Source organism: Myotis lucifugus, unplaced genomic scaffold, assembly GCF_000147115.1.
Source record: "Myotis lucifugus unplaced genomic scaffold, Myoluc2.0 scaffold_12, whole genome shotgun sequence".
Taxonomy (NCBI): domain Eukaryota; kingdom Metazoa; phylum Chordata; class Mammalia; order Chiroptera; family Vespertilionidae; genus Myotis; species Myotis lucifugus.
Window position 1 is genome coordinate 8,145,187 of NW_005871060.1, and position 26,961 is coordinate 8,172,147.

Sequence of the window (26,961 nt, forward strand, 5' to 3'; positions counted from 1 at the left end):
AGGGTTCTGTCTCCTGTTGTCTTGTTCCATCTGTATTTATCCCAGTGATTTTAATCCTGTCAATTTCTATCCCAAAGGTTAAGGGCGTTGTTTTCTTATCTCCATTCCAGTGAGTAAAGATTTATGTAGCTTAAGCGTGGTTGTTCTTAGTTAAAGTGATTAACTACCCCGCCTGGCACTCAGTCAAGGGGTCTCATTCCCTCCCTAACTTCAGGGAAGAATCCCTACCTGGGGAAACAACCCCCCTCAGAGAGATGACCCTGGCTAAAACACATAGCGCCAAGAAGGGGAGCAAACATATTAAGAACAGTATGCCATATACGCCAGGTCCCTTGAAACACATGCTGCGCAGATGTTTCTTCTCTGCAGCGACTGTGTCAAGCAGCAAGGATGGACCGGCTCCCGGCAACATATGTTGAATAAATATTAATTCCTGCTTATAAAATGGATCAAAATCTTTTACCATGAAGTGTCTGAACCTAAATGAGTTTCATTTGCTACATTTCACAGGGATCGGTTACTCAGGTTTATGTTTTCTGAGTATGAACTTTCTGATATAAGAACAAAGTTCTTCACTTCATATGTATGTTCTTTACTTCATGTGTCTAACACAGTCTTGAAAATATTTTTCTTTAATAGAAATCCAACAAACCTACTTATTTTTTCAATTTATAAGTCTGAACTTATATTACCATCTCACTGAGTCTCACATCTGAGATATTTCCAGACACTACAAAACAAAACAAAAAATAAACAAGACCTTTGAGTACATAATACTTTTTCCTTTCAGTTGAAGATTAAGCCATGTTTTATTCAAAACACAAAGATGGAAGCACCACAAGTTTAAGTTTGATCCATTTATTATTTTGTCACTTATGGGTACATCCTTACATTTCTCTACCTGAAATCCCAATGATGTTTTTTTTTTTATTTGCAACATGTGTCCACCTCCAGTTTCCCTGTGCTGAAATGTTTGTCATTGAAATATGAGGTATCTCTCAGGAAACAGTGGTGATGTGTAGGATGAAATGTTTGAACATTTCTTACATCACGTAAAAATTCCTTGTGAAATGCTACTAGATATAGTCCTTCATTATATTTAAAGAGCTTGAAATTTCCATTTTATGTACAATAGGGAAAAGAAACAAGTGGATTATATAAAATTTAAGTGTAATTAAAAATAAAATGTATCTTAAACATTTATAGTACAAATTTTGCAAAACTTCATATGAGCCACGCAATCTTAGAAATTATTGTAAAACTGCTTTTGTTCTTTTTTCTCCATTTTCCATAAGGCAATTGCTCAGGTATTTTTCTCTTTGTATTATATGAAATTAGCCTTTAGCTAAAGAACAGTGATAATAAATGAGGACCGCCAGAGCCTCAAAAGGTGATATTGAAGGAAAAAAAAGATAAAAGCAGAAGTTCAAACATTAAAATTCTAATTAACATTGGATGGAATCAACTTAAACCTGGTAAATCAATTTCCAAAAAACCAAGCACTTATTCTCCTTTACTTTTATATCCAATAACTGCGTCAAACCTAACATTGATCTTCCGTTTTAATACTGCCAGGAAACGCTCAGGAAAGATCCTAAAAGAAAGATATATATATATATAAATATAATTAATATCAAGTGCATTTTTAAGATATCTTCTCTTAAAATACTTTTGTTTATCATGCATCATGTCCATGTTCATTTTAAACAAGATTAAGAATTTTAACACATAATCACTACTATATGTTCTTTCCAATTAAATCCATTTTCTTTTCATAAGGAAAAGAAAGGTTTAATTATTTTGAGTAGAAGTGACTTGAAATGTTTGTTTTTAAAAATAAATATATTCTATATTTTTCAAAAGATCTGTGAGAGGTGTATAGAACTGAATAGTTGAGATGCTAAAAGCTTTATTTAAAAACAAAACAAAACCACAGCCCTAACTGGTTTGGCTCAGTTGGATCTGAGCGTCGGCCTGCGGACTGAAGGGTCCCAGGTTCGATTCCGGTCAAGGGCATGTACCTTGGTTGCAGGCACATCCCCAGTAGGGGGAGTGCAGGAGGCAGCTGATCGATGTTTCTCTCTCATCGATGTTTCTAACTCTCCCTTTCCCTTCTTCTCTGTGAAAAATCAGTAAAATATATTTAAAAAACAAAAAACAAAAAAAACCCCCACACACCTGACATTGGAAAAGAAGTGAGAATAGGAACTAATTTTATACTTTATAATCCAGTATACTACCAAAATGGCCCACTAAGAGACTGGGGAATCCGAACTGCTCAATAAAATGCAGACAATACACTTGGTTTTCAGCATAATGCTGAACAAGTTATTTAACTTTTGAGTTTAAATTCCTCACATGTAAATAGAAAAAATTAACACCTACCCCACAGTGTTATTTGAAGATTCAATGTGTTAATATAAAATGCCTTACACACAGTGATAGACATCCAGTAGGTCTAATTTTTTTCTCCCCACTCTACAGTTAAAAATATTGAGGAACAGGTCATATTCCAATGAGTCTGAGAGAAACTAAAGAGACTATGTAAGTCAGTAAAACTATACACAGACATCTGCCTGGATGGCATTCAAATACAGTTTGGAAATGGAGCACTGAACACTCATAGTCAGAGGAAAATCAGGCAATGGTAATAGTGGTAATTATAAAAGTAACAATGATAGATAACATTTATTGAGTATTTATAGGGTACTGAATACTTTAAATGCCTTATTTTATTTATTCCTCATAGCCCAATAAGTCTTATTGTTGCCTCCATGTGACAGATGAAAAGACTGAGCTTCAAAAAAGTTAAATAACTCATTCATGTTCACGTTGCAAGCAAGTCACACAAACACAGCTTCGCCTAACTCCAGAGCACAAACCTTGAGTCTCTATGTTAAAGGTTTAGGAAACAGAATTAACTTATTCAATCAGCAAATATTTTGATGCCTGGAATGTGTCTATCCACTCTTCCAAGTGCAGGGGATATAGTGAGGAAAACAGGCCAAATTCCTTCCCTCACAGAGTTATATTCTAAAGCATTGTAATCACCGAGTGCCTACTTCGGTGATGTGACAAGTCGAATGCTAAACACCTCAAAGGTTTTAAGTTGTTTACCCACCAAGGAGATGCTCTGGCTTTACTACCGAAACCTGTAAAGTATGTTCAACCATAGTCCCTTAGCAGAAGGGGCTACAAACCTGACATCTGCCCAAATGCTTTTGGTCTCTTACATTTTTTTCTGTCTCTAGGTCTGTAGTTCTCAAAGAATGATCTTTGAACCAATTGCTTGTGGCAATTGCCTGTTAAAATACAGATTTCTGGGTCCCAACTATATTAAAATCTCAAGAGGTGAGGAATCTATTTTTTAAATATATATGATATTTAAAATTTTCTTTTAGAGAGGGAGGAAAGAAACATCAATTGGCTGCCTTCTGCACGTCATCTACTGGGGATCGAGGCTGCAAGCTGGTCATGTGCCCTGACCAGAATCGAACCAGTGACCTTCTGATGCACCGACCAGGGCAGGAATCTATTTTTTAAATTGACTTCCCCACTGATCCTGATACCCTACTATGAGGGAGAAGCTGGACTCTAGGAACAGGAAGAGTTTGTTTTTTTTTTAACCTTAGGCGCCTCTTCCGTTTCCCCTCATTACCTGACCAGCCTCACTGTCACACAGCTTTCCCAGATGAGTGATGAGGCAATGTTTATGATGAGGCATTCTTTAAACCAAAGCTTTCCAATCTTGACATTACATTAGAATTACCGGGAAAGTGTTGTATCTCTCAGACACCAGGCCACACTCCAGACCAATTAACTCAGAATCTTGGGGAGTAGGTCTCAGGCACGAGCATGTTTAAAACTCCCAGGTGAATTCCAATGTGCACCTAAATTGAGAGTTACTACTCTAAAGAAATGCTTCTAAATCTAATATGCATGCAGATCACCTGTGGATCTTATTAAAATGCAAATTCTGATTCAGGAGATCAGGATATCCTGTATTTCTAACAAGCTCCCAGGTGATGTGGATGCTGCTGGCCCGTGGGCCACATCTGAGGTAGCGAGGCTCGAGGACCTCTACAATTATTTAGCAATTCCTGTGCTTCAGTATGATTTTGCACAAAAATAAGGGCTCAATGATTATCTTGTATATTTAAATCCTATATAATAAAAGGCTAATATGCAAATCGACTGAACAGCGGAACGACCAGTTGCTATGACGCACACTGACCACCAGGGGGCATACGCTCAACACAGGAGCTACCTCTTGGTGGTCAGTGCGCTCCCACAGGGGGAGGGCCACTCAGCCAGAAGCTGGGCTCATGGCTGGTGAACACAGCAGTGGTGGTGGGAACCTCTCCTGCCTCTGCGGCAGCGCTAAGGATGTCCAACTGCTGTCAGTCAGACATCTCCCAAGAGCTCCTGGACTGCGAGAGGGTGCAGACCTGGCTGAGGGGACACGCCCCCCCTCCCGCGAGTGCACAAATTTCATGCACCGGGCCTCTAGTGAATAAATAAAACTTAACTATGGTCTCCTCCAATATCATTGTCCTATTATGTACTAATGTTTAAAAATAGTCTTTCTTCATATTTATTCATTTATAAGATAAGACTTCCAAAATATTTAAAAAATTAAATATATAAAAATTTAAAGAAATTTCTTTAAAAAAAACAACACATAAAAACTTGTGGAAATTATTCAGTTCATTTACCCAATTGCTACACTAATTTTGCTTCAATAACTAACAAATGTAGTTTAAAAATTGGTGGATTCTTTAAACCTATTATTTTTGTTAACTTAATTCCATTTCATTGTACTTTACAAAGATTTGGTCTTAAATCTGAGTAAAAACATGTAGGATGAATATTCATAATGCTGGCAAACATAACTGTTGCTTACCTTTCCACCACTGTCATAGCGCTTATAGAAGATGGAACAAAAATCATTTTCTGGTCAGTCAGGACTCCCTTCATCAGCTTGCTCACCACTTCCTCAGGTTCCAGGGTGGGTCCCAAACTGAAATCAGAAGCAAATCATTTCACAGAGGCTTCAGCTTTAGTTTAGTGCTAAACAAATACGTTATGTTACTATAGAAACCGTAACCTAACTGACTTGTGGCATCTAGCCCATTCTAGATACTCAAAGATGGTAGCTGCTTTGGCACTAATAACAACAACAACCATTTACATAGTGTTTATCATGTACTGCCCACTGTGCTAAACATTTTCCACAGGTTATCTCCTTGAAGTTTTACAACACCCTATGAGGGAGAGACTATAGTCCCTATTATGCAAATGAGGAGTATAAAGGTAACTAAGACTCAAAAAATAATTTAGCTCGATTAAGACTGATAAATTCACTTTTAAATCTTTAGAAGCTTTGGGAAAGAAGTCAGACACCATTATGCAAGTGTTATTATATACTAAGATGTTTTAGTGAATAATTTCTAAAGTGTCAAGGAATTAAAATACAGGAATGTGTCTGGCTCTAGGTCCTTGACGTCTATATGGAACCCTAATATGGCTTTGATGATCTAACTTCACCACTTTATTAGGTCTTTGTTTCATTTCCAGTGTTGTTACTTAGTTCCATGTTACATCTTCACTGTGTAATCAATCACCCTGGCATATGTTCTACTGAGTAGTATGCAATCCTTAAAAAGTGACCTTTGTTATCTGGGTGATAGAATAAATGCACTTAGGATGGAGTTGCACAAGAGTTGGTCCTGAGTTTTTTTTTTTTTTTTAAATATATTTTATTGATTTTTTACAGAGAGGAAGGGAGAGAGATAGAGAGTTAGAAACATCGATGAGAGAGAAACATCGACCAGCTGCCTCCTGCACATCTCCTACTGGGGATGTGCCCGCAACCCAGGTACATGCCCTTGACCGGAATCGAACCTGGGACCTTTCAGTCCGCAGGCCGACGCTCTATCCACTGAGCCAAACCGGTTTCGGCATGGTCCTGAGTTTTTAACATTTTACTAATGATTTAGAAAAAAAAGATACATAATTAAATAAACTTCTCCAATTTGCCAATGTCACCAAACTGGGTGACTAAAATTTTGGGGAGGCAGATGTTTAGTTAAGAGAAGTGAGACAAAAAGAATTGGATGAGATTCCTTATGAACAAATACAGAATAGCTCATTCAGACAGATAAAATATGCAGTAAAGGTGGGACAAATGAGAAAAGTAGTATTGTACCCAGCCGGTGTGGCTCAGTGGTTGAGCTTTGACCCATGAACCAGGAGGTTGCGGGCTTGATCCACAGTAGGGGCATGCAGGAGGCAGCCTATCAATGATTCTCTCTCATCATTGATGTTCTCTCTCTCTCTCTCCCTCTCTCCCCGCTTCATTCTCTTAAAATCAATGGAAAAATTATCCTCAGGTAAGGATTAACCAAAAAGAAAAAAAGAATAAGGCGAAGGAGTTCTTTATATATCAACACAAAAAGCTAACAACAGCATATTGGTTTTTATTTTTGTGTGTGTGTACTTATGGTATTTTTCCTTTTTAGTAAATTTTATTTTTCAATTATAGTTCACATTCGATATTATTTTGTATTAGGTGTACAACATAGTGGTTAGGCAATCATATAGTATTTTACAAAGTGTTCCCCCCAATATTTCCAGTACCCACCTAGTACCATACATAGTTATTACAATACTAGAGGCCCAGCGCACGATTGATATCGTGCGAGGAGGCACCCTGCAGGCCACCGCGGGAGTCAGGCTGGACGGGTGCCGTGGGAGTCAGGCTGGACCTACGTCACAGGCAGCAGGGACCTGTGCCTGACTTCCGCACCAGGCCTCCCTGGCCCCCTGGCCTGTGTCCGCTCTGGGCCACGGAGTCACCACACCGGCTTGGGCAAGCCCCCGTCTCTTTCTCCGTCTCCACTCCGGGCCTCACCTGCGTGTGCAACCTCCTCCTGTCTGGTCATGACCCTTTATGGCGTCCTGGCTTAATTTGCATGTTACCTCTTTATATATATAGATTATTGACTATATTTCTTATGCTGTACTTTACCTCCCATGACTATTTTGAAACTACCAGTTTGTACTTCTTAATTCCCTCACCTTTTTTACCCAGTTTTGTTTTATATTCTTTAGATTCCACATATATGTGATATCATGTTATTTGTTTTTGACTGACTTATTTCACTTAGCATAATACCCTCCAGAACAATCCATACTGTTGCAAATGGTAAGATTTCATTCTTTTTATGGCAAGTAATATTTCATTGTATATATGTACCAGAGCTTTTTTACCCACTTGTCTATTGATGGGCGCTTGGGTTCCTTCCATATCTTGGCCATTGTAAATAACACAACAACAGCATATTGTTAAATAAAAAGGGCAGCTTACAGAATAGTATGTATGTTTCCATGTACCAGAAAAAGAAATGCATTAAATTAAGAAGTGTAGACTCTTAAATTGGGAAGCTATAATTTTCTTAATTCTTCCAAGTTTCTGTTTGTCCATAAAATGAGCATAGTAATACTTATCTTGCAGAATTGTTAGAAGGATTAGGGCAGGGTTAGGCAAACTATGGGGCCAAATTTAGGTGAGAAGTAATTTATGTAAAGTATCCAGACCCAGTAGGGTACCTGTATTTAGTAGACCTTCAATAAATACTTTTAATAAAATGATCTCTTGATATCCAAGTTCATTTAACAAAAATAATTCTTAGCAGTCAAAATTAATCAGAACACCTGATTACACTTAATTCCAATAATTATAGTAAATTATAAATTTATAAATAGCAAACTAGTTTCTCTATAGTGTGTTAGATGTGTAAATATAAGAACCAACAGCCCTGGCTGGTATGGCTCAGTTGGTTGGAGCATCATCTAGTACACCTAAAGGCTGCAAGTTCAATTCCTGGTCAGGCACATACCTAGGTTGCAGGTTGGATACCCATGGGGACTCGTACAAGAGGCAATTGATTGATGTTTCTCTCTCACATCAATGTTTCTCTCTCTTTCCTTCCCTCTCTCCCTCCCTACCCCTCTCTCTGCCTTCCTTTCTCTCTAAAAGCAATAAACATATCTTTAGGTGAGGATTAGAAAACAACAACAATAAACTACACCTTTGATGTGCTTTAAAGGAGAATTTCAGTTCCAATATTAGTAAGACACAAATTATTTTGAATAGTCATTTAGAGGTTGGTTCCGTTTCCTTCTTTCAGAAAGGTTGTCCTCTGTGCAAAAAGGAAAAAGTTTGGTCTGTATCTCAGTTCTGCTACTTACAGGCAAGTTACTTGATCTCTCTGAGCAAAATATTGTGGTGAGGTTTAAGAAAATTACAGATTTGCCCAGCTGGTGTGGCTCAGTGGTTGAGCGTTGACCTATGAACCAGGAGGTCATGGTTTGATTCCTAGTCAGGGCACATGCCCGGGTTGCAGACTTGATCCCCAGTAGGAGGCATGCAGGAGGCAGCCAATCAATGATTCTCTTTCATCATTAATGCTTCTACCTCTCCCTCCCTCTCCCTCTCTGAAATCAATAAAAAAATATTTTTAAAAAAGAAAATTACAGATTTTATTTAGTGTACAAAATATAAACGAGTAAGATCTGTCTGTCCTCGAATCAGAAGTAAATTTCTAGATTAAAACCAACTTCACCTTAGGCATCCACTCTAGTATCTGGTTATCTTCAAAGGGGTCCATGGAGCAGGACCAAGCCCCAGACCTTTTCTTAGCCAGGTTATATTCCTGTGACTCGGTTAGAATCCTGTGGGCTTCTATTCATTTCCCCCCCAACCCCCCAACCCTCCAGCAAGCTTCCCAGTTATTTTTCAATTGTACTAGTAGAGCTCTGCCAAAAGAGGGTACCCCAGCCCAGACCTACTGACACCGAACCTGCATTCAGAAGATCTTCGAGGAACCTGAGAGGCACATTCAAGTCTAAGCTTTGTGCAGCCCCGTTCTGGGGGCAAGGGTAAAAAATCCAATTATAATTTTTAAAAATATGCTGTCTGTTTTTAACTGCTGAAAGACAGTTTGAGAAAAACTTGACTCAAATATATTATTTTAGTACCTAAATTCTGAAATAATGGAGGAAATTGGCAAATTCTATCCTTGGGTATGATACCTCTTCCTTTGACACCCCCTTTCAGTTTAGTGAACTATTTGAATTAATTTTTATTGAGACATAATTGAAATATTACATGGTGTAAGTTTAAGGTGTACTACGTGTTGATTTGATATAGTTACATATTGCAGGATGATTATCACTGTAGCATGAGCATAATTATGTCATGTCACATAATTATTATTTCTTTTTTGTGGTGGGAACAGTTAAGATCCAACTTCTTAGAAACTTTGAAGTGTTTAATACAGTATTGTCCATAAACATAATGCTGAGGGAAGTGAGCAGTTTACTTACTGTTTCTAGAACCCCACGTGTGATATATGCTAGTTACATACAATTTAGACATTTAACCTGTACATAGGGAAATGTCTAGAAGGATGTTCATCGAAATGTTGAGTAGTGTCCACTGGATAGAAGGTTTTAAGAAATTTCAAAACAAAACCTTTTTATTTGTACATTCCTGTGTGTTGGAATTTTTTAAAAGTATACATTATGTTTACAAAGACATTAAAGCTATTCCCAAAGACAGGAAACATTAAAATTAACCTCAGAGCAGATCCTTACAATTTTACTTTTTAACCAAGGAAACACGATAGTCTGGTACTTCCTTTAGAAGATTAGCTCTAGATTACCAAAGGAAAGTGTTTCTCACAGTGTGGTCCTCATTTATTTCCATCAAAATGACCTATGGAGCTTGTTAAACATACACAGTTCCAAGTCCCCAACCCAACTACTAACTACCCCATCCCAACCAAACCGAGTAAAAATCAGCATCCCTGGGGGTGGGTCCTCTACATGGTTCCCAAGCACTCATGTTGAAATGTGTATCTACTTAAGTCAGGAACCACTGCAGCGGTTCTCAACCTGTGGGTCGCGACCCCTTTGGCGGTCGAAAGACCCTTTCACAGGGGTCGCCTAAGACCATCCTGCATATCAGATATTTACATTACGATTCATATCAGTAGCAACATTACAGTTATGAAGTAGCAACGAAAATAATTTTATGGTTGGGTCACAACATGAGGAACTGTATCTAAAGGGCCAGAAGGTTGAGAACCATTGGCAGTGATGGCGAACCTATGACACGCGTGTCAGAGGTGACACGCAAACTCATTTTTTTGGTTGATTTTTCTTTGTTAAATGGCATTTAAATATATAAAATAAATATCAAAAATATAAGTCTTTGTTTTACTATGGTTGCAAATATCAAAAAATTTCTGTATGTGACACGGCACCAGAGTTAAGTTAGGGTTTTTCAAAATGCTGACACACCGAGCTCAAAAGGTTCGCCATCACTGGCTTAGGGGAAGGAAAAAAGGGAGGAGTAGCAGGTTCACCTGTGTCATTCATACAAACACTTGTATACATTCTCTCCCTCTTTCTTTGTCTCTACACCTGTTTTCACACAATCTACAGAGGCTGAAATTGAGATGAGCTAAGGGCATTGAATACCAGGTATTTAAAGGATTAAAATACTGAAGAAACCCCACAGAATGGCTCATTCTCATGTAATCGCCAACCCTTTTATCTCCATTTCTGTCTCAGCTTACCTGGTACTTGGGTTTTTGATGAAGCCGGTGTTTATGAAATTAGGGCAGAGACATGATGTTTTGACTCCAGTTCTGCCTAAGGCCACCAGTTCTTCAGTCAAAGCTCTGTGAAATCCCACAGCAGCAAACTTGCTGGAACTGAAAATACACAGAGAGAGGTCGCTGCATTTTCAAGAAATAATTCAAGAAAGCTGCTGCTTCTATGTAATTCAGAGATCTGTTTTCCTTAGTGAAGTGCGGTCCCCTGCTGAGAAGCGTGTTCAGCACCTGGATCTCAAAAACGCCCAGCCCAGACCTACTGACACAGAACCTGCATTCAGAAGATCCTTGGGGAAACTGAGGCACGTTCAAGTCTAAGAAGCACTGACAGGCCTGGCGGGTGTGGCTCGGTGCTTGAGCATTGACCTAGGAACCAGGAGGTCACTGTTCCATTCCTGGTCAGGGCATATGCGCCGGTTGAGGGCTCAGTCCCCAGTGGCCTGAGGTGGGGTGCATGCAGGAAGCAGCTGATCAATGATTCTTTCCCATCACTGATGTTTCTGTCTCCCTCTCCTTCTCCCTCTCCCTTCCTCTCTGAAATCAATAAAAATAAAAAAAGAAGCAGTGACTGCACCCCAACATCATTTATCAGAGTGATATCTGAGTATATTTAAATGTTTCATTAGGAAAATTGGTAGGGTGCTTGTTTTGTTGTTGCTGTTTCCATAAAATTTAATGACACTGTAGGCTGCTCATTATTTAATATGTTCATGAAATTCATTGGAAAATTCTCCTGCATAGTTCTATTCTTCCTTTAAGTCTCAGCTGGACTTCCTCAAAGAGGCCTTTCCTAAACCCTGGTCTAAATTATTTCCCCATCTATACTAATGAAAGGGTAATATGCTAATTAGACCGGGAGACCTTCTGGACAAAGCCATGGTGGCGGGGCCGAGGAAGAGGTGGTTAGGGGCAATCAGGCTGGCAACTGCCCCCAATCAGGCAGTTGTGGGCGAGCAGGCCAGCAAGATCAGCTGCCTCCTGCACTCTCCCTAGTGGGGATGTGCCCAAACCAAGGTACATGCCCTTGACCAGAATCAAACCTGGGACCATTCAGTCCGAAGGCCGACACTCTATCCACTGAGCCAAACCAGTTAGGGCCGTACAGAATATTTTTTATTTTATATAACTGAACTAGCAATCTTTTCTTTTGAAGCCTTCAATATATGTCTAAGCTTAAAAAGAAAAACTGACAGAGAACTTTCTATTTTCCAAAGCACAGTGTTAGTTGGCAGCCTTTTTGGAAGACAATTTGGCAAAAGGTATCAAATTCATTAAAACATGCTATGCTCTTAGATCCGGTGATTTCTCTTTTAAGTATCCTAAGGACATAATCAATCATATTTCTAAAGGTTTATTCAAGGATAGTCCCTGGGTACACAGTTCATGAAGGCAAATAGTTAAAAACAATATTTAATTAAATTAATTAATTTAGGTAACACTGACTTATACCATTATATAAGTTTAGGTATGCAACATTATCAGTCAACATCTGTATAGACTACATTGTGCTCACCACCAAAGTCTAGTTTCCATCCGTAACCATACAACTGACCCCCTTTACCTGTTTCACCCTCTTCCCACCTTCTCGTCCTCTGGTAACCACCAATCTGTTGTCTGCCTTGATGAATTTGTTTATTTTGTTCTTGTACGTGGAAACAATTTTAAATGTCTGGAGTGGACAGCTGTTGTTTTTGCTCATTGGCATTCATATTCCCTTATTCTGCAACGTCATTCTGACTTTGCCTACCCATTCAGTGGTTGGATCCAAGCTGGTCTGATTAGAGTGAACTCTAGAGCCAGAACCTTTTAAGGCATCACTGGGAAGTCAGGCTTCTCCCAACCTGCCGGACTCAGAGTTGAATGGATGCCCTTCTGGAACTGCTGGTAGCTAACTTGCCAAAGAGAAGGAAAGCCTGCCTGAGACTTTAATCACGGAGGCAAAAAAAGTCCTCTTTGGCCTGGGCCAGTTTAAGTTTTGTGTTCCTTGCAGCTGAAAGAGTCCAGGCACGGCACCTTAGTGATGGCAAAAACATCGGGGAAGGAGGCTGGACCCTTAAACTTTGCAGAGGAGAGTAGACCTGTTAACTCCGACTTTTTGTGTGACAGAGAATTTATCTTGCTGAAATCACTTTTATTTTGAGCCATTCTATTTCATCTGTTGAACTGGTAATCTAATTAAACAAATGGTCACCAAAAACAGTAACACATTTTATTAGATTTTGATATGATACTGGGGAACGAGCAGCGGATGATAATCAGCTGAGAGGAACTTCAACCAGGTTCCTGGGTAGAGAGCACCTACCTGAGTTTCCCAATGAAAAAATGAAATCAGTTTAATGAAAAAATATAATCCTCTCAACAATAAGGGAAAAAATGTAAAAAATATATAAATGTTAAAAAAAGAGTCCAGCCCTAGCTGGTTTGGCTCAGTGGATAGAGCGTCGGCCTGTGGACTGAAGGGTCCCAGGTTCGATTCTGGCCAAGGGCACATGCCTAGGTTGCGGATTTGATCCCTAGTAGGGGGCATGCAGGAGGCAGGCGATTAATGATTCTCTCTCATCATTGATGTTTCTATCTCTCTATCCCTCTCTCTTCTGCTCTAAAATAATATATATATATGAAGAGTCCAGACAAATGGACCCAACAATAATGGATAAATTAAATAAACAGTTGCATACCATGCAGGAATTGAAGATGATGTAGCATATATACATTTATTAACAGGCAAAAAGTTCATTTTAAAGTTTTAAAAAAGCAAGATCATGTGTGTAGATTTTTTTTTTAATGCATGATTATATATCTGCATTGAAAATGCCCTAACCGGGCCAGTGTGCTCAGTGGTTGAGCATTGACCTGTGAACCAGGAGGTCTCAGTCCGATTCCTGGTCAGGACACAAGCCCAGGTTTCAAGCTAGGAGGCAGCCGATCAATGATTCTCTCTCATTGATGTTTCTATCTCTCCCTTCCTCTCTCTGAAATCAATAAAAACATATTTAAAATAAATAAATAAATAAAATGCACTAAAAAAGTATAACAAATGCTTACCAAGGTTTTTTCTGCATGGTGAAATTATCAGTAATTTTTTTTTTCTTTTACTGAAGTGTATTTTCTGATTTTTCTTAAGCGAATCAAGAATGCAGGAATATATTAAAACTCAGAGCTAATGATCTTGAATGTGTTAAAATAATCTTATGGTTTTGAACTTTAGGTTGAGTGCGTTTTTTTTCTGCACTTTGTAACAGTATATCAAATTTCTTGTTCTTAGTAATCTGAATTAGTATTTCTTATTCCAAATTACTTTTTTAAATAACATTTCATTACGAGCTAATGATCAGAACTCAGTTTCACCTTGTCTTCCCACAATGCTAACTTTCATGCTTATAAATTGGCTATTTGAATTGACAAGATGTATTCGCCAGAGTTTCACGGCACCAAATTGCTTTCTTTTTAAAAATCAAGACACTTTTGGACAAAATACTTAGTGAGCAGCAAAAGAACGTAATCAAAGGATTAACCTCTCTCGTCATGAAGTCAGTTTTTCCATCTTGCTTTTTTTCACATTAATCATTAAAACTGTTGAACTATAAATCCAAAAGAAATTGACCTTTTTTTCCCTAATATAGGTGAGCAGAGCTGTAATAGATGCCTTTGCCATGGCTGCAGCAACTCAGGATAATGACAGCTGAAGGCTGGATTGCAGGGCCTCAAACAGGCAATTCTAGGTCCCCTCTGATTTCATTCTAACAAATAGGAGCAGAGCACATATGACTCATTCCACTAGGGCAGCGGTTCTCAACCTGTGGGTCACTACCCCTTTGGTGGTCGAACGACCCTTTCACAGGGATTGCCTAAGACCATCCTGCATATCAGATATTTACATTACGATTCATAACAGTAGCAACATTACAGTTATGAAGTAGCAACGAAAATAATTTTATGGTTGGGTCACAACATGAGGAACTGTATTTAAAGGGCCAGAAGGTTGAGAACCACTGCACTAGGGCAAAACATTTTGGAAGCTAAAATGAGAGGTGGGTTCTTACCATTTGTGTGAACAGAGAGAAGTGGAATTGGAACAGAAAATCTATAGGAACCCTCCTGTTATTGAACACTTGCAAAATTCCAGATACTATGCATCCTGATGAGTTAGTTAGTTGCTATGGTTAGCATTAAGTTACGGATGAGGAAAATGACGCATATATAAGTTGAGTAACTTGCCAAAGGTCACATAAGGCTAGTTAAGTGATTAAGTCAAGATTCCAAACATCATTATTCATAGTAATCATGCCCTGTAAACAATACAAATGTTCATCAACGGTGGTAGGATAATAAATTATTGTCTACTTATATGATGCAATACTAGATGGGCATAAAAGTGATTAAACTACAGCTACCAACAACAACATGGATAAATCTCACAAACATAGTGTGCTTCCATGTATATAAAGATAAAAAATAGGCAAAATTAATCGATGGTATAACAAGTCAATATAGGAGTTTCCTCTGGGAAGGAAAGAGGAATTGGTGGTTGGGAGGAGGAAATTCTGTAAAGTTCTGTTTTTGACCTGCATGGAGGTTAAATAGCTGCATCCACTCTGCAGTAACTCATTGAGCTGTACACTCATGATTTCTGCATTTTTATAAGTGTATGTTACACTTCAGTTTATGTTTTAAAAAGCAGCATCTCAGTTTAACCACCCAGTTGGTGATAACAACAACTGATAAACATTGTTTTCTGCTGGGTGAAGTCTTGCGTGTGTCTCTGTGAAAGCTCTGCCATTGATCTGATATTGAGCAAAAACCAGAGTCAACTGAATTTAAGATAATTGTGGTCAATAAGGATCACAGACTGCATCTCAGGCCAGTGAGAGCTGAGGGTCTAACAGGAGTCCTGCGAGGGCAAGCACAGCACAGGTCTGTCCCCAAGCTGGAAGTGTACAAACCACCCGTGTAGCTGCAACCTGCCTTTTAAGGAGCCCAAATGGCGCCCCTGTGTGAATTAGGAAAGGCCACTTCTCTTCTCAAGTTATTTTACTGCCTATACATCTGGAAAATCATTCAAGTCTAAAAGGACCTGACATGAGCAGCGCCCCCTAGAATTGTGTAGCGCACAATCTGCACAACCGGGTACGTTGCTCCTGCTCCGACAATACCTGGTAAGAACCTTTACTTCTGTTGAGAGCACCATCACTAGTCACCACAATAAATCTGTTTCTCACACAAAGCACATCCTCGCTTGACTTTCACTGTAAACCTCAGTGGGGTAGAACCAAATCAGAATCAGAAGAACTACAATATTTACTATGGCAAGGGAAGGAGGAAGTGCAACAGGCCCTGTTACGTTCCCTAATTAGCTGGGACTAAGACGGAATTTGGCAGGGCGGTGGCATGTCATGTGCTAGCTTAGCAGCAGCACTTGCAACTGTCTTTCATCAAGGAAGTAAATGCATATACAATTGTGTTAGCCCTTGATGGTAGGGGCCAATCTTCTAAGTTAAACTGACCCTGAAAGAGATAAGACAAGGACTGTAGATCTGTTCTGTGACTGCCTCAGCAGTTATTTCATCTTTTTTTTTTTAAAAACTCAATCCATGTCTATATTTATTTTTTAAACTATTATAAAACAAATAAATGGTCAGAAAGGAAGAAAGAAAACATAGATGAACAAAAATAATAAAATAAAAATCATTTTTATTGCCGTTACCTAAGATTAACCACTCTCTAGCTGTGGTTAGATAAATGGTTTGGTATATATCTTTGCAAACTTATGTATTAATTTTTTTGTGGTTAAGCCTCACCCAAGGACATTTTTTCCATTGATTATTTTAAAAGAGAGAGTGAAAGGGAGGAAGGGAAAAGAGAGAGAAGGAGACAGAAAAAGAGAAACATTGATGCTGAGAGAATCACATCAATTGGTTGCCTCCCATACACTCCCCGACCAGGGCTGGGGATTAACCTGCAACCCAGCCACGTGCCCCTGACTGGGAATCGAACCTGAGACCCTTTGGTGCTTGGGCTGACACTCTAACTACTTATCTACACCAGTCAGGGCTAATATTATTAATATTAACTTCTGTTCATGGTATTGCTCTTATTTTATAATTCCTTGCTGCTAAAACAGATAAGAAATGTTGAAGCAGTTGGCTTCTAATTGGATAATTTCCCTGTAGCCACCACTAGCGTGGTCAACATAGTAGGAGTTTATGGTTGATAATGTTGTTGCACAAGAGATCTTGTGCAACAAAGCTAAGCATAGCAACCAATGAAAAAACACATGTTCACTTACCAATATGCCATTAAAAAGGGAACTGTGGTATGCCCAGCTGCTGAAGCCACAGTGACAATATGGCCATGATTATTCCTCATCATCGCTGGAAGAAATGCCTTGGTGGTCTAGAAATAGTTATTATAAAACAGAAAAAAAAATTTATTTCTGATTTGCAGACCCATTGGGAATATTTTGAAACAAAGATACATTCTGTTAACATTGTTCCTGACATAAATTAAAATACCTAGATTAATTGCCAAATGTGGCAACACAAGGCAATTGGATAGGATGCCAGATTAGAAAAATTAAGGTAAACCATGGATACTGAAAACTTTAAGAATGCATTTCATGTAAATTGCGAACAACTTATGTCCACTGGTCCTCCACCTTTTGTTAATGATATATTCTATCGTAATGTGAAATTGTTAGGAAAGAGTTTGCCATAAAAATATTGAAGTGAACAGCAATCTTCCAATAGTCAATGAATGATCCACACAATACTTATTGAGCACCTGCTATGTGATGGGGATTCAGCAACAAGTAAGGCAATACCATACATTCCAAAAGAGGCAGGAAGATAAGCAGATTCCTAAGTCATTAAAATACAGATAGGTGTGCCCTGGCCGGTTTGGCTTGGTGAATATAGAGCATCGGCCTGCGGACTGAAGGGTCCCAGGTTCGATTCTGGTCAAGGGCACATGCCAGGGTTGCAGGATCAATCCCCAGTAGGGGGTGTGCAGGAGGCAGCCGATCAATGATTCTCTCTCATCATTGATGTTTCTATCTCTCTCCCCCTCTTCCTTCCTCTCTGAAATCAATAAAAATATTTTTAAAAAATACAGTTAAGTGTCAACAACTTGGGAATGTTAACATAACATAATACTGCATTTTTACCAACTAACTCCAATATTCTTTTGAGATTACTCATCCCAAACTCTCACCCAAGAAAACATTCAGGGGCCCTTTAAGGAACTGGCTATTTGGGCAGTAGACCCCTCAGAAACTCTGTGTGTGTGTGTGTGTGTGTAAGACCTTGAATGGTGAGTTTCATAATAAAGTTTGCATTTGGGGCCAGGATATAACGGGAGGCCTGGGTCTCATGAGAATCAAAAAGCAAACTGGGTTTCCCTTTTATAGAACCACAGCAGATAACTTAGAGTATCCCTAATCCCTTCTTCATCTTTAAACAGACAGAGACATGAGAATCTAGCTTAGAATTAAAACATAAATACCACCTGAGGTTTATTACTATTTATTATTATTAATATTTTTTGAGGGGGGAGGAAAAATAACTGATGAAATTTGGTTGTAGCAAAAAGGAAAATGATCTCACCCTAGCCAGTTTGGCTCAATGGATAGAGCATCAGCCTGAGGACTGAAGGGTCCCAGGTTCGATTCTGGCCAGGGGCACGTGCCCCGGTTGTGGGCTCGATCCCCTGTAGGGGGCATGCAGGAGGCAGCCAATCAATGATCCTCTCTCATCATTGATGTTTCTATCTCTCTTCCTCTCCCTTCCTTTCTGAAAGCAATTAAAATATATTTTAAAAAAATTATCTTTTTGTATATTATCCCTGGTACCTAACTAAAACTTTAGTATTGAGTTGATATGTCCTTATCTCTAATGAAAGCTTCACTTTAAACTTAATCTTTGAGTCTTACAAGAAGACTCAAAGAAATTGTAAAAGAAATCATACTTACCCAGAAATGTGCAAGTACATTAACTTCAAAAGTTTTTTCAATTTGAGGGTCTTGTGTAGCAAACAAATCTGATGTATAGACCACACCAGCATTATTTACCAGAATGCTAACATCTCCAACTTCTGTCTTCACCTTTAAAAATAAAATAAGAAAAATATCTGCATCATTAAGAAGTATGCAGGTAGGTTTGCATGCAATGATTACTTTAAAAAGTGTGTGTGTTTTTTTATTAGCTGTGGGGGAAATAGGTAGTTTTGAATCTATGTGCCAACATGAAAAAAAGAACCTTTTAATCTTAGGTACTTAATTTCAAAATAACTCTGCTTGTACATTTTCTTTTGCAACTTAGTCTCTTGACTTTGCTCTATTGATTATAGCTCTGGAGGCATTTGGCTAACAAAAACATAACCAGTGACAAATAAGCAACTTTCTTTTTAAAATACTACTTTAAAAGGTAAGAAAAAAAAGGTTAATTAATTGTCAAGTGTAGGGACTATTATGAGGAACTCTGTAAAAATGATTACACCATTAAACTAACTACATCCTCTATTTGTTTTTATGGTCACTCCATTCTATTGCTCTCCAACCTTTCTCCATGAAGTTGCAGTAGACTTAAGGGCTAGCAATGCCAGAATATCTTATTCAATATTTCAGGCTGCTTGGTGGAGGGAACCCTAGAGTCACAATGCAATTCGTTATACATTGTGTTCCAAACAAAAGCAAGCCTCTATTAATAGAGCCATCTTTATTTAGATATTGCTGTGGTGTCTTGGGGAACTGAGACAACTAGCCTATTAAAAGCTTTCACATATGTACTTGCTATGCATTTTACAGAATTTCACTATCTCATTTAACTCTCACAATGATCCTATGAGATAGCAACTCTTAGTATGCTCATTCTAATGAGAAACATGAAACCCAGAATGGTTCACTTTCTTGCCAAAGGTCACATGGAGCTGGGACTCTCCCAGATATACTGACCTCAGAGACCAAGACACATCTTAAACCTCAAACAGAGGGGAAGTCAGGAGGGTGAGGCCCATCACCATCCCAGAAGGACATCAGTTCCTCAGCCAGACTGAGTTTCATCAGGTTGTATTAAATTGTTAGAGTCAAGCTAAGTTATTTTGGTCCTTAATCAACACATTTTTGTACCTATATCCACATCTCTAGCACAATAGGAAAACTGTTATTTAGAATAATGCCCCTAAGTTATGAGAAAAACAGGACACTTTCTGTGATTGAATTGATGAAGCTGCTGTAATGCCTCCAAATTAACATGACTCAAACTATAAATTACTGTTTCATATTGCCAAAGTATTTGCTCAGACCCCCTGACCCTTCCTTCATCCTCCCCATCGTCACCCATGGTCTCCCCCCAGGATGAGAATGTTGACTTGAACATTTCTTAATAATGAAAGTGAGCCTAGAGCTTTATTGTTTAGGTGGTGTAAAAGTGTCCTGATATCAAAACAGCCACATCAAAATAGCTACTTCAAAATATCTGGTAATCATACGTCATTGTGTGTACTCTGTTTAAGCACACAGTTAGTTCATCTTAGGACAATTTCAGTGAAAACACTATGTTTAAAATACATGGAATGGTTTCAAATAATAAAGTTATCTCTCCCAGAAAAGCCTATTCCCAAATGAGTCTGGAAATGAATGTGTTCCCTTTAGGTAACTAACGCTCCTAAATCCCCTTAATATTGGCTGATAACAAAGTTATCTACACTAATAAAAGAGAAACATGGTAATTAGCGTACGACCACTACCCTTCCCATTGGCTAATCAGCATATCCTTATGCAAATTAACTGTCAGCCAAGATGGCAGCCGGCAGCCAGGCAGCTGGAAGCGAACATGAGGCTTGCTTGCTCCAGGGACTGCAGACTCCAACGTTCCCCGCCTGACTTGCCGGCCTCTGAGCTGGCAGTTTGAAACATTCTAACAAATATAGAAGGCTGGGATCTCAGAGCTGGAGTTATACATTGTTTCGATTATAGAAGGCTCAGCAGCAGAAGCCTCAGAGCTAGAGCCAGAGCTAAGCTGGCCCAGAATAAAATAAAAAAAAGAGAAAAAAAAGGAGCAGTTGGGAGCTTCAGTCAACAACCACCAGCCTGAAAGCAGCCCTCAGCCCCTCACCCAGACTGGCCAGGCACCCCAGTGGGGACCCCCACCCTGAAGGGTGTGTGACCAGCTGCAAACAGCCATCATCCCCTCATGCAGGCTGGCCAGGCACCCCAGTGGGGACCCCCACCCTGATCCAGGACACCCTTCAGGGCAAACCAGCCGGCCCCCAGGCCTCTATCCTATATAGTAAAAGGGTAATATGCCTCCTAGCACCGGGATCAGCGGAGCCTCGAGGCCTCCTGGCACCGGATCAGCGTGACAGGGGGCAGCGCCCAAACCCCCTGATCGCCCTGTGGCTCTGTGTGTGACAGGGTGTGGCATCCCAACCCCCTGATCGGCCCTGCTCTGTGTGTGACAGGGTAGAGCCATAACCTCCCCATCAGCCCTGCCCTGAGTGTGACAGTGGCGGTGCCCCAACCCCCTGATCGGCCCTGCTCTGTGGGTGATAGAGAGCGGCGCCCCAACCCCCTGATCCGCCCTGCTCTGTGTGTGACAGGGGGCGGTGCCCTAACTCCCCTATCAGCCCTACTCTGTGCATGACAGGGGGGAGCTCCCCAACCCCCTGATGGGCCCTGCTCTGTGTGTGACAGGGGGTGGCTCCCCAACCCCCTGATGGGCCCTGCTCTGTGTGTGACAGGGGGTGGCACCGCAACCTCCCCATCAACCCTGCCTTGAGTGTGACAGGGGGCGGTGCCCCAACCCCCCAATCAGCCCTACCCTGAGCGTGACTGAGGGTGGCATCACAATCTCCCAATCCGCCCTGCTCTGTGCATGACAGGGGGCGGCGCCCCAACTCCCCAATCAGCCCTGCTCTGAGCCTGACCAGGGGCTGCACCTAGGGATTGGGCGTGCCCTCTGCCACCCAGGAGCAGGCCTAAGCCAGCAGGTCGTTATCTCCTGAGGGGTCCCAGACTGCGAGAGGGCACAGGCCGGGCTGAGGGACCTCCCTCCCCCCGAGTGCACAAATTTTTGTGCACCGGGCCTCTAGTATAGATTATATTGGTGATTCTATTATTGTTAGCAGAGGTAGCTAGATGTTCATAAAGGTCAGGAGCAAAAGGAACCAGACCTTATTCAGCCCAATAAACCAGGGAGCTGACACGAGCAACAGCCTGCTTGCTTTATTAGGAAGTTACAGCTTCACACACTCCCCAGGGTATCCTCTACCCTCAGAGACCGAGTACCCCCAAACAGGCCCCCATTTCCACTAGCAACATTGCAACACTAATAACTAACTAATTCTGGCCAAGTGACTACTGAGCACCAGGTATTGTTCTAATAACTTTACATCATTCATTCATTTACTCCTCATAACAACCCTATGAGGTAGGGATTGCTGTGATCCCCATTTTATAACTGAGGAAAGTTGGGCACAAAGAGGTTGGGTAACTTGCCCAAGGTGATAAAGCCAGTATTAACTGGAAGAGCACTCATCTCTATGAAGGAAAATCATTATTAATGTAAGTAAACTCGTTATTGTGAGGAATGCAGATGTTTCTTACCCTGGAAGGCCATTTCGCACCACTAGCCTGGGTAATGTCTACCGATTATACTGACCTAGCGAAGGCCTAACCAACAATAGGGGCATCCGTTTGAAATAAAAAATTATAATTTAAAATAGAAGTTAAAGATGTTCTCAAAACTAAAATTCAAGAGGTTCTCAAGTCTTGGTGGAATCAGAATATCCAGGGGTGAGGTCCAGGAAGGTCTATTTTAAGGAAGTTGCCCAGATAATTCTACTGGCATTCCTACTATTACCATATTTAGTTAACAAGCATATTTATGAATGTGCTCAGAAGAAACCCCATTATATATAGCACAGCTCAGTTATGTATAGATGAGGCAAATACTGCTTTATAGAAATAGGTCTATGCTCGAAGACTGATGAACAGTTATCCTATCCTCCTAACTGAGTTCTTTGACTGGAGTTCAGAAGACTCTGTTAGTGATTCTGCAGTGTCATCCAAGGATTTACCTGTATCAGAATCAGATGGCGAGGAGTGGGTGCAAGGGTACTAAACATTCAAATTCCTGGGCCCAGCCCTCGACCCACTGAAAGGGGTGCTTATTTTTTTTTAAACAAGCTCCCTGGAAGATTGCGCAACACATTAAAGTCTGGGAACCTCAGTTCTGGGCTTTAGTTCTGGGTCTGCCACTAGCTAGCTGTACAACTTTGGGCAAATCACCAACTTCTGTTAGTTTCTCTGCATCATGATTGGGCCATCTCCAAAATCCCTCCCAGTCCTGTCACAATATGATTCTAACCAAATGTAAAAAGTCACCTTCTTTGCTGAACTGTAAATATCTTCTCGGTTGCTGCAGTCTACCACAAAGGCATGCGCTTGTGCACCCAGTTTCCTGCATTCAGCAGCTGTTTCCTCAATTCCATGCTAGGAAAAGCAACAGAGAGGCAGGAGAATACAATAATGGTGAGCAAATTATATCAACAGCTGAAAATAATTAAGGGGAGTCAGATTCTTTGAACTGGGACTGGGCAAAAATTCCACTGACACATTTTTGACAATGCTTTGAAGAGCTTCTTTTAGTTGGAAGTGAATTTAAAGCAAGCTTTGAAAAATAAGATAAAAATCTTAAAATACTAATTTTGTATTATTAATTTTACATTGTGAATGCATATATGTATGAGTGTATATTCCATAATAGGCTTTAAAAAATAACACTAAGCTTTTTTTCTTCTCTGTCACTAAAAGCTACTCATGGACATCAATTTTCTGGCTGCAAAATAAATAAGGAGTTAACTATAATTCATTCATTCATTCACTCATTCCTCCAACATTTTAATGTGTAGGTCATATTCATGGTGCTTAGAAGAGCCCTGTAGACACAAATATGAACGAGTCAGAGTCCTAACCTCAGTGAGTTCAGTGTTGTAGAAAAAAATAAAATAAGTATAATAATTAGGTAGGACCATACGAAATTCTTATTTTTAAATTTTTTTGTTAATCCTCACCCAAGAATATTCTTTCCCACTGATTTTTAGAGAGTGGATGGGAGAGGGGGAGGGGAAGAAAGAGAGAGAGAGAGAAACATGTATATGAGAGAAGCACATTGTGCCCGACCCAAGATGGGGATTGAACCTGCAAATAAGGTACTTGCTCTGGACCCGGAATCAAACCCACAACCCTTTGGTGTATAGGCCCATGCTTTAAACACTGAACCATGACAGCCAGGATGAAACTTTATTACTGTTTTAGAATAAAGGATTGAATATTGGCAGTTTCATATGGTTCAAGCTAACATATTGTGTAAGTATATTAACAGAGCTACATAGAGTTACGGGAACACAGAGAAGGGGCACGCAGTACAATTTCAGAAGAGGAGGTACCTGAGTTGGGTCTTAAAAGTGAGTAGAACAGCTATGCAAAGAGAGGGCAGGGCACGCCAGGCAGAATGTAAGTAAAGGAGAAAGATCCTCTGGGGAAGCATTAGGAGATTGGTGATGCTGGGTCATAAGGTTCAAGGCCAGCGGAAGCCCAAATTAAAGGGCATTATATGTCATAGTAAGTGCGCACTATTTGGCATATACCGTGTGGCAGACCTTGTGCTTTGTGTGCATTATCTAATATAATCCTTGCAGTACTATTATTTTAAGGTAAGTACTATTATTTTATCCATTTTTCAGAAAAGGAACCTAAAGCTCTAGGGCAGCGGTTCTCAACCTGTGTGTCGCGACCCCTTTGGGGGTCGAACGACCCTTTCACAGGGGTCGCCTAAGACCATCGGAAAACACATATATAATTACATATTGTTTTTGTGATTAATCACTATGCTTTAATTATGTTCAATTTGTAACAATGAAAATACATCCTGCATATCAGATATTTACATTACGATTCATGACAGTAGCAAAATTACAGTTATGAAGTAGCAACGAAAATAATTTTATGGTTGGGGGTCACCATAACATGAGGAACTGTGTTAAAGGGTCCCGGCATTAGGAAGGTTGAGAACCACTGCTCTAGGGAGTTACCCAGGGTATTGGGTAAGTTATCCATGAAGAAGTAGAGAAGTCAGATGAGTCTGTCCACACCCTACCAGACACTTCCTTGACAGCACCAGACTAGGCTGGGCCTAGTTTGTATTTTTCATTTATATGTAATTATTTAATGTCTATTTTCCTTACTATAGTGACGGCATCTGACCCTGCTCCTGTTTGACCTGTGTTCCTAAAATCTAGGCAACAGATACTCTGGAAATACTTGTTGATAGCTCTCTCAATTAGCCACGCACTGGGTTGGCCTTGCCGATCATCTAACTTCACATCCCATGAATTCTTGTTTACATCATTGTAACTAATGGTAAGGTATGGCATTTCAGGCCAGCAGGTGCTTCCAGGAACCTCTTTGTACATCAATGACAGCCAAGAAAAAGTTAAGATTTTAGCCCTGGCCCATGTAGCTCAGTTGGTTGAGCATCCTCCCATGCACCAAGAGGTCACAGCAGGCCCGCGGGCCGATCCCCAGTAGGGAGCGTGCAGGAAGCAGCAGATTCATGTTTCTCTCCCTCTCCCTTCCTCTCAAAAATCAATAAAAAATATATATATACATATATAAATATATTTTTTTTGAAGAAAAAAAGGTAAGATTCTAAGTACCCCTCTCTTCCTTAAGCCTATTCTGGTAAAAATTACATTCAAGTTCTTCCTTAAGCCTATTCTGGTAAAAATGTGATTTTTAAAAAAATATATTTTATTGATTTTTTTACATAGAGGAAAGGAGAGGGATAGAGAGTTAGAAACATCGATCAGCTGCCTCCTGCACACCTCCTACTGGGGATGTGCCCGCAACCAAGGTACATGCCCCTGACCGGAATTGAACCTGGGACCTTCAAGTCCGCAGGCCGAGCTCTTTCCACTGAGCCAAACCAGTTAGGGCTAAAATGTGATTTTTTAAAAAGTACTCTTGGAAATTACTATGGCATAGTAATATTGCTTTCTGTTGGGTATCTTAAACCCACTTACCTCAGTTAACTGCAGGTAGGATTTTTTTCTTAATAGGTACAAACCTCTTACTCTTTTGTCATACTAGCTAAAACTATTACTTCTTCCATATGATGAAGATTAAGGGGTCAGTGAAATCAAGTTGAGGAGGAAATTACAAATTACTTTCAGGGCAAAAGTGAGGATAAATTTACAATGTCAAATGGGCAGCAACTGAGAATCTTATCCTCTAGGTCCATTTATCACATGATCATAAACACATTAATTAATCCATGTTTCCCCCCATCTATAACTTGGCAATAGTAATTTGTTCTACCTCCTTCACAGAGAGGCTGTAAGGGGTTGTTGCCTGCAACATGCACACATGTCCACAGATTACAGGTACCAGAAAGGAAGACAGTAAAGCACCATTATTACCTTATTTATATCCCACAGAACCAGTTTGCTTTTAAGTTTGGCAAATTCATAGGCCGTCAGTCTCCCGATTCCATGCCCAGCTCCCGTAATCAGGACGATTTCTCCAGTGACTGATTTCCTCTTCTTAGGAATAAAAGACTTCATGAGAGATTCTAAGATGAAGACGAGCAGTAAGGGCAGAAGCAGGAGGCAGTCCAGAACGAATTTTATCATTTTTGTTGCTGCGAGGATTGGGTATGTTTACCAATCACTCTAAATTGCTGAAGGGGATGGGAGGGTTGTTCCGTCTAACCCTAGGGAGAGTAAGAGCCAGAGCAAGGCAGGGCTTCTTTATCAAAGAGAAACAAACAACCCTGAAACCATTCCTTCCGCTGGGCTGGGCTTGGTTAGGTCCTTCGCAATTGGCTCGGGCTGCAGCGCGGAGCCACTGCTCGCCAGCGCGGAAATCTGGGAGGGACAAGTCCGAGGAGAGCAAAAGCCAAAGTCGTCTTTCACCCACTCCCTCCCGACCTCCTGAGCCGAAGCCCGAGGGTTCCTAGCCGCCCGTTTTCCTAAATTGGATACATTCCTCTTAAAGTTGCAAGGATAATTGACAGGGTCCGCAGCCCAGATGCTTCTGTGAAACTTGATGGTTGCCCATTACTACTAGTTAGCGATGCAAATATCGTTGTCTGTCATAAATGAACCTGGGGGAGGGCCAGTTGTCCTGCTCCCGGCTGAGAAATGATGCTGCATCACATTTTAGTTTGGGGGACAGAGGAAAACTTGTCCTTTCTTGGGACAACAATAATCAAGACGCAGG

At 40.2% G+C, this 26,961-nt stretch overlaps 1 protein-coding gene across 2 annotated transcripts; it reads right to left on the bottom strand.

The window, feature by feature from the left end:
• Positions 1-842: 842 nt before the first annotated feature.
• Positions 843-26,523, bottom strand: HSD17B11 (hydroxysteroid 17-beta dehydrogenase 11). Of its 2 annotated transcripts, none has more exons than XR_002828162.1 (7): positions 26,160-26,523; positions 23,065-23,172; positions 18,652-18,783; positions 16,972-17,078; positions 10,651-10,784; positions 4,904-5,023; positions 843-1,594 (listed from the first exon to the last, which is right to left on the bottom strand). XR_002828162.1 is itself a non-coding variant. In XM_006084591.3 (7 exons), the coding sequence occupies exons 1-7, from the start codon at positions 26,370-26,372 to the stop codon at positions 1,504-1,506; spliced, it is 906 nt and encodes a 301-aa protein (XP_006084653.1). In that variant the 5' UTR covers positions 26,373-26,520; the 3' UTR covers positions 843-1,503. The 2 variants fall into 2 exon arrangements, 1 of the variants encoding a protein (XP_006084653.1); XM_006084591.3 differs by having other exon boundaries at positions 4,904-5,020; positions 10,647-10,784; positions 26,160-26,520.
• Between the last annotated feature and the right edge of the window lie 438 nt (positions 26,524-26,961).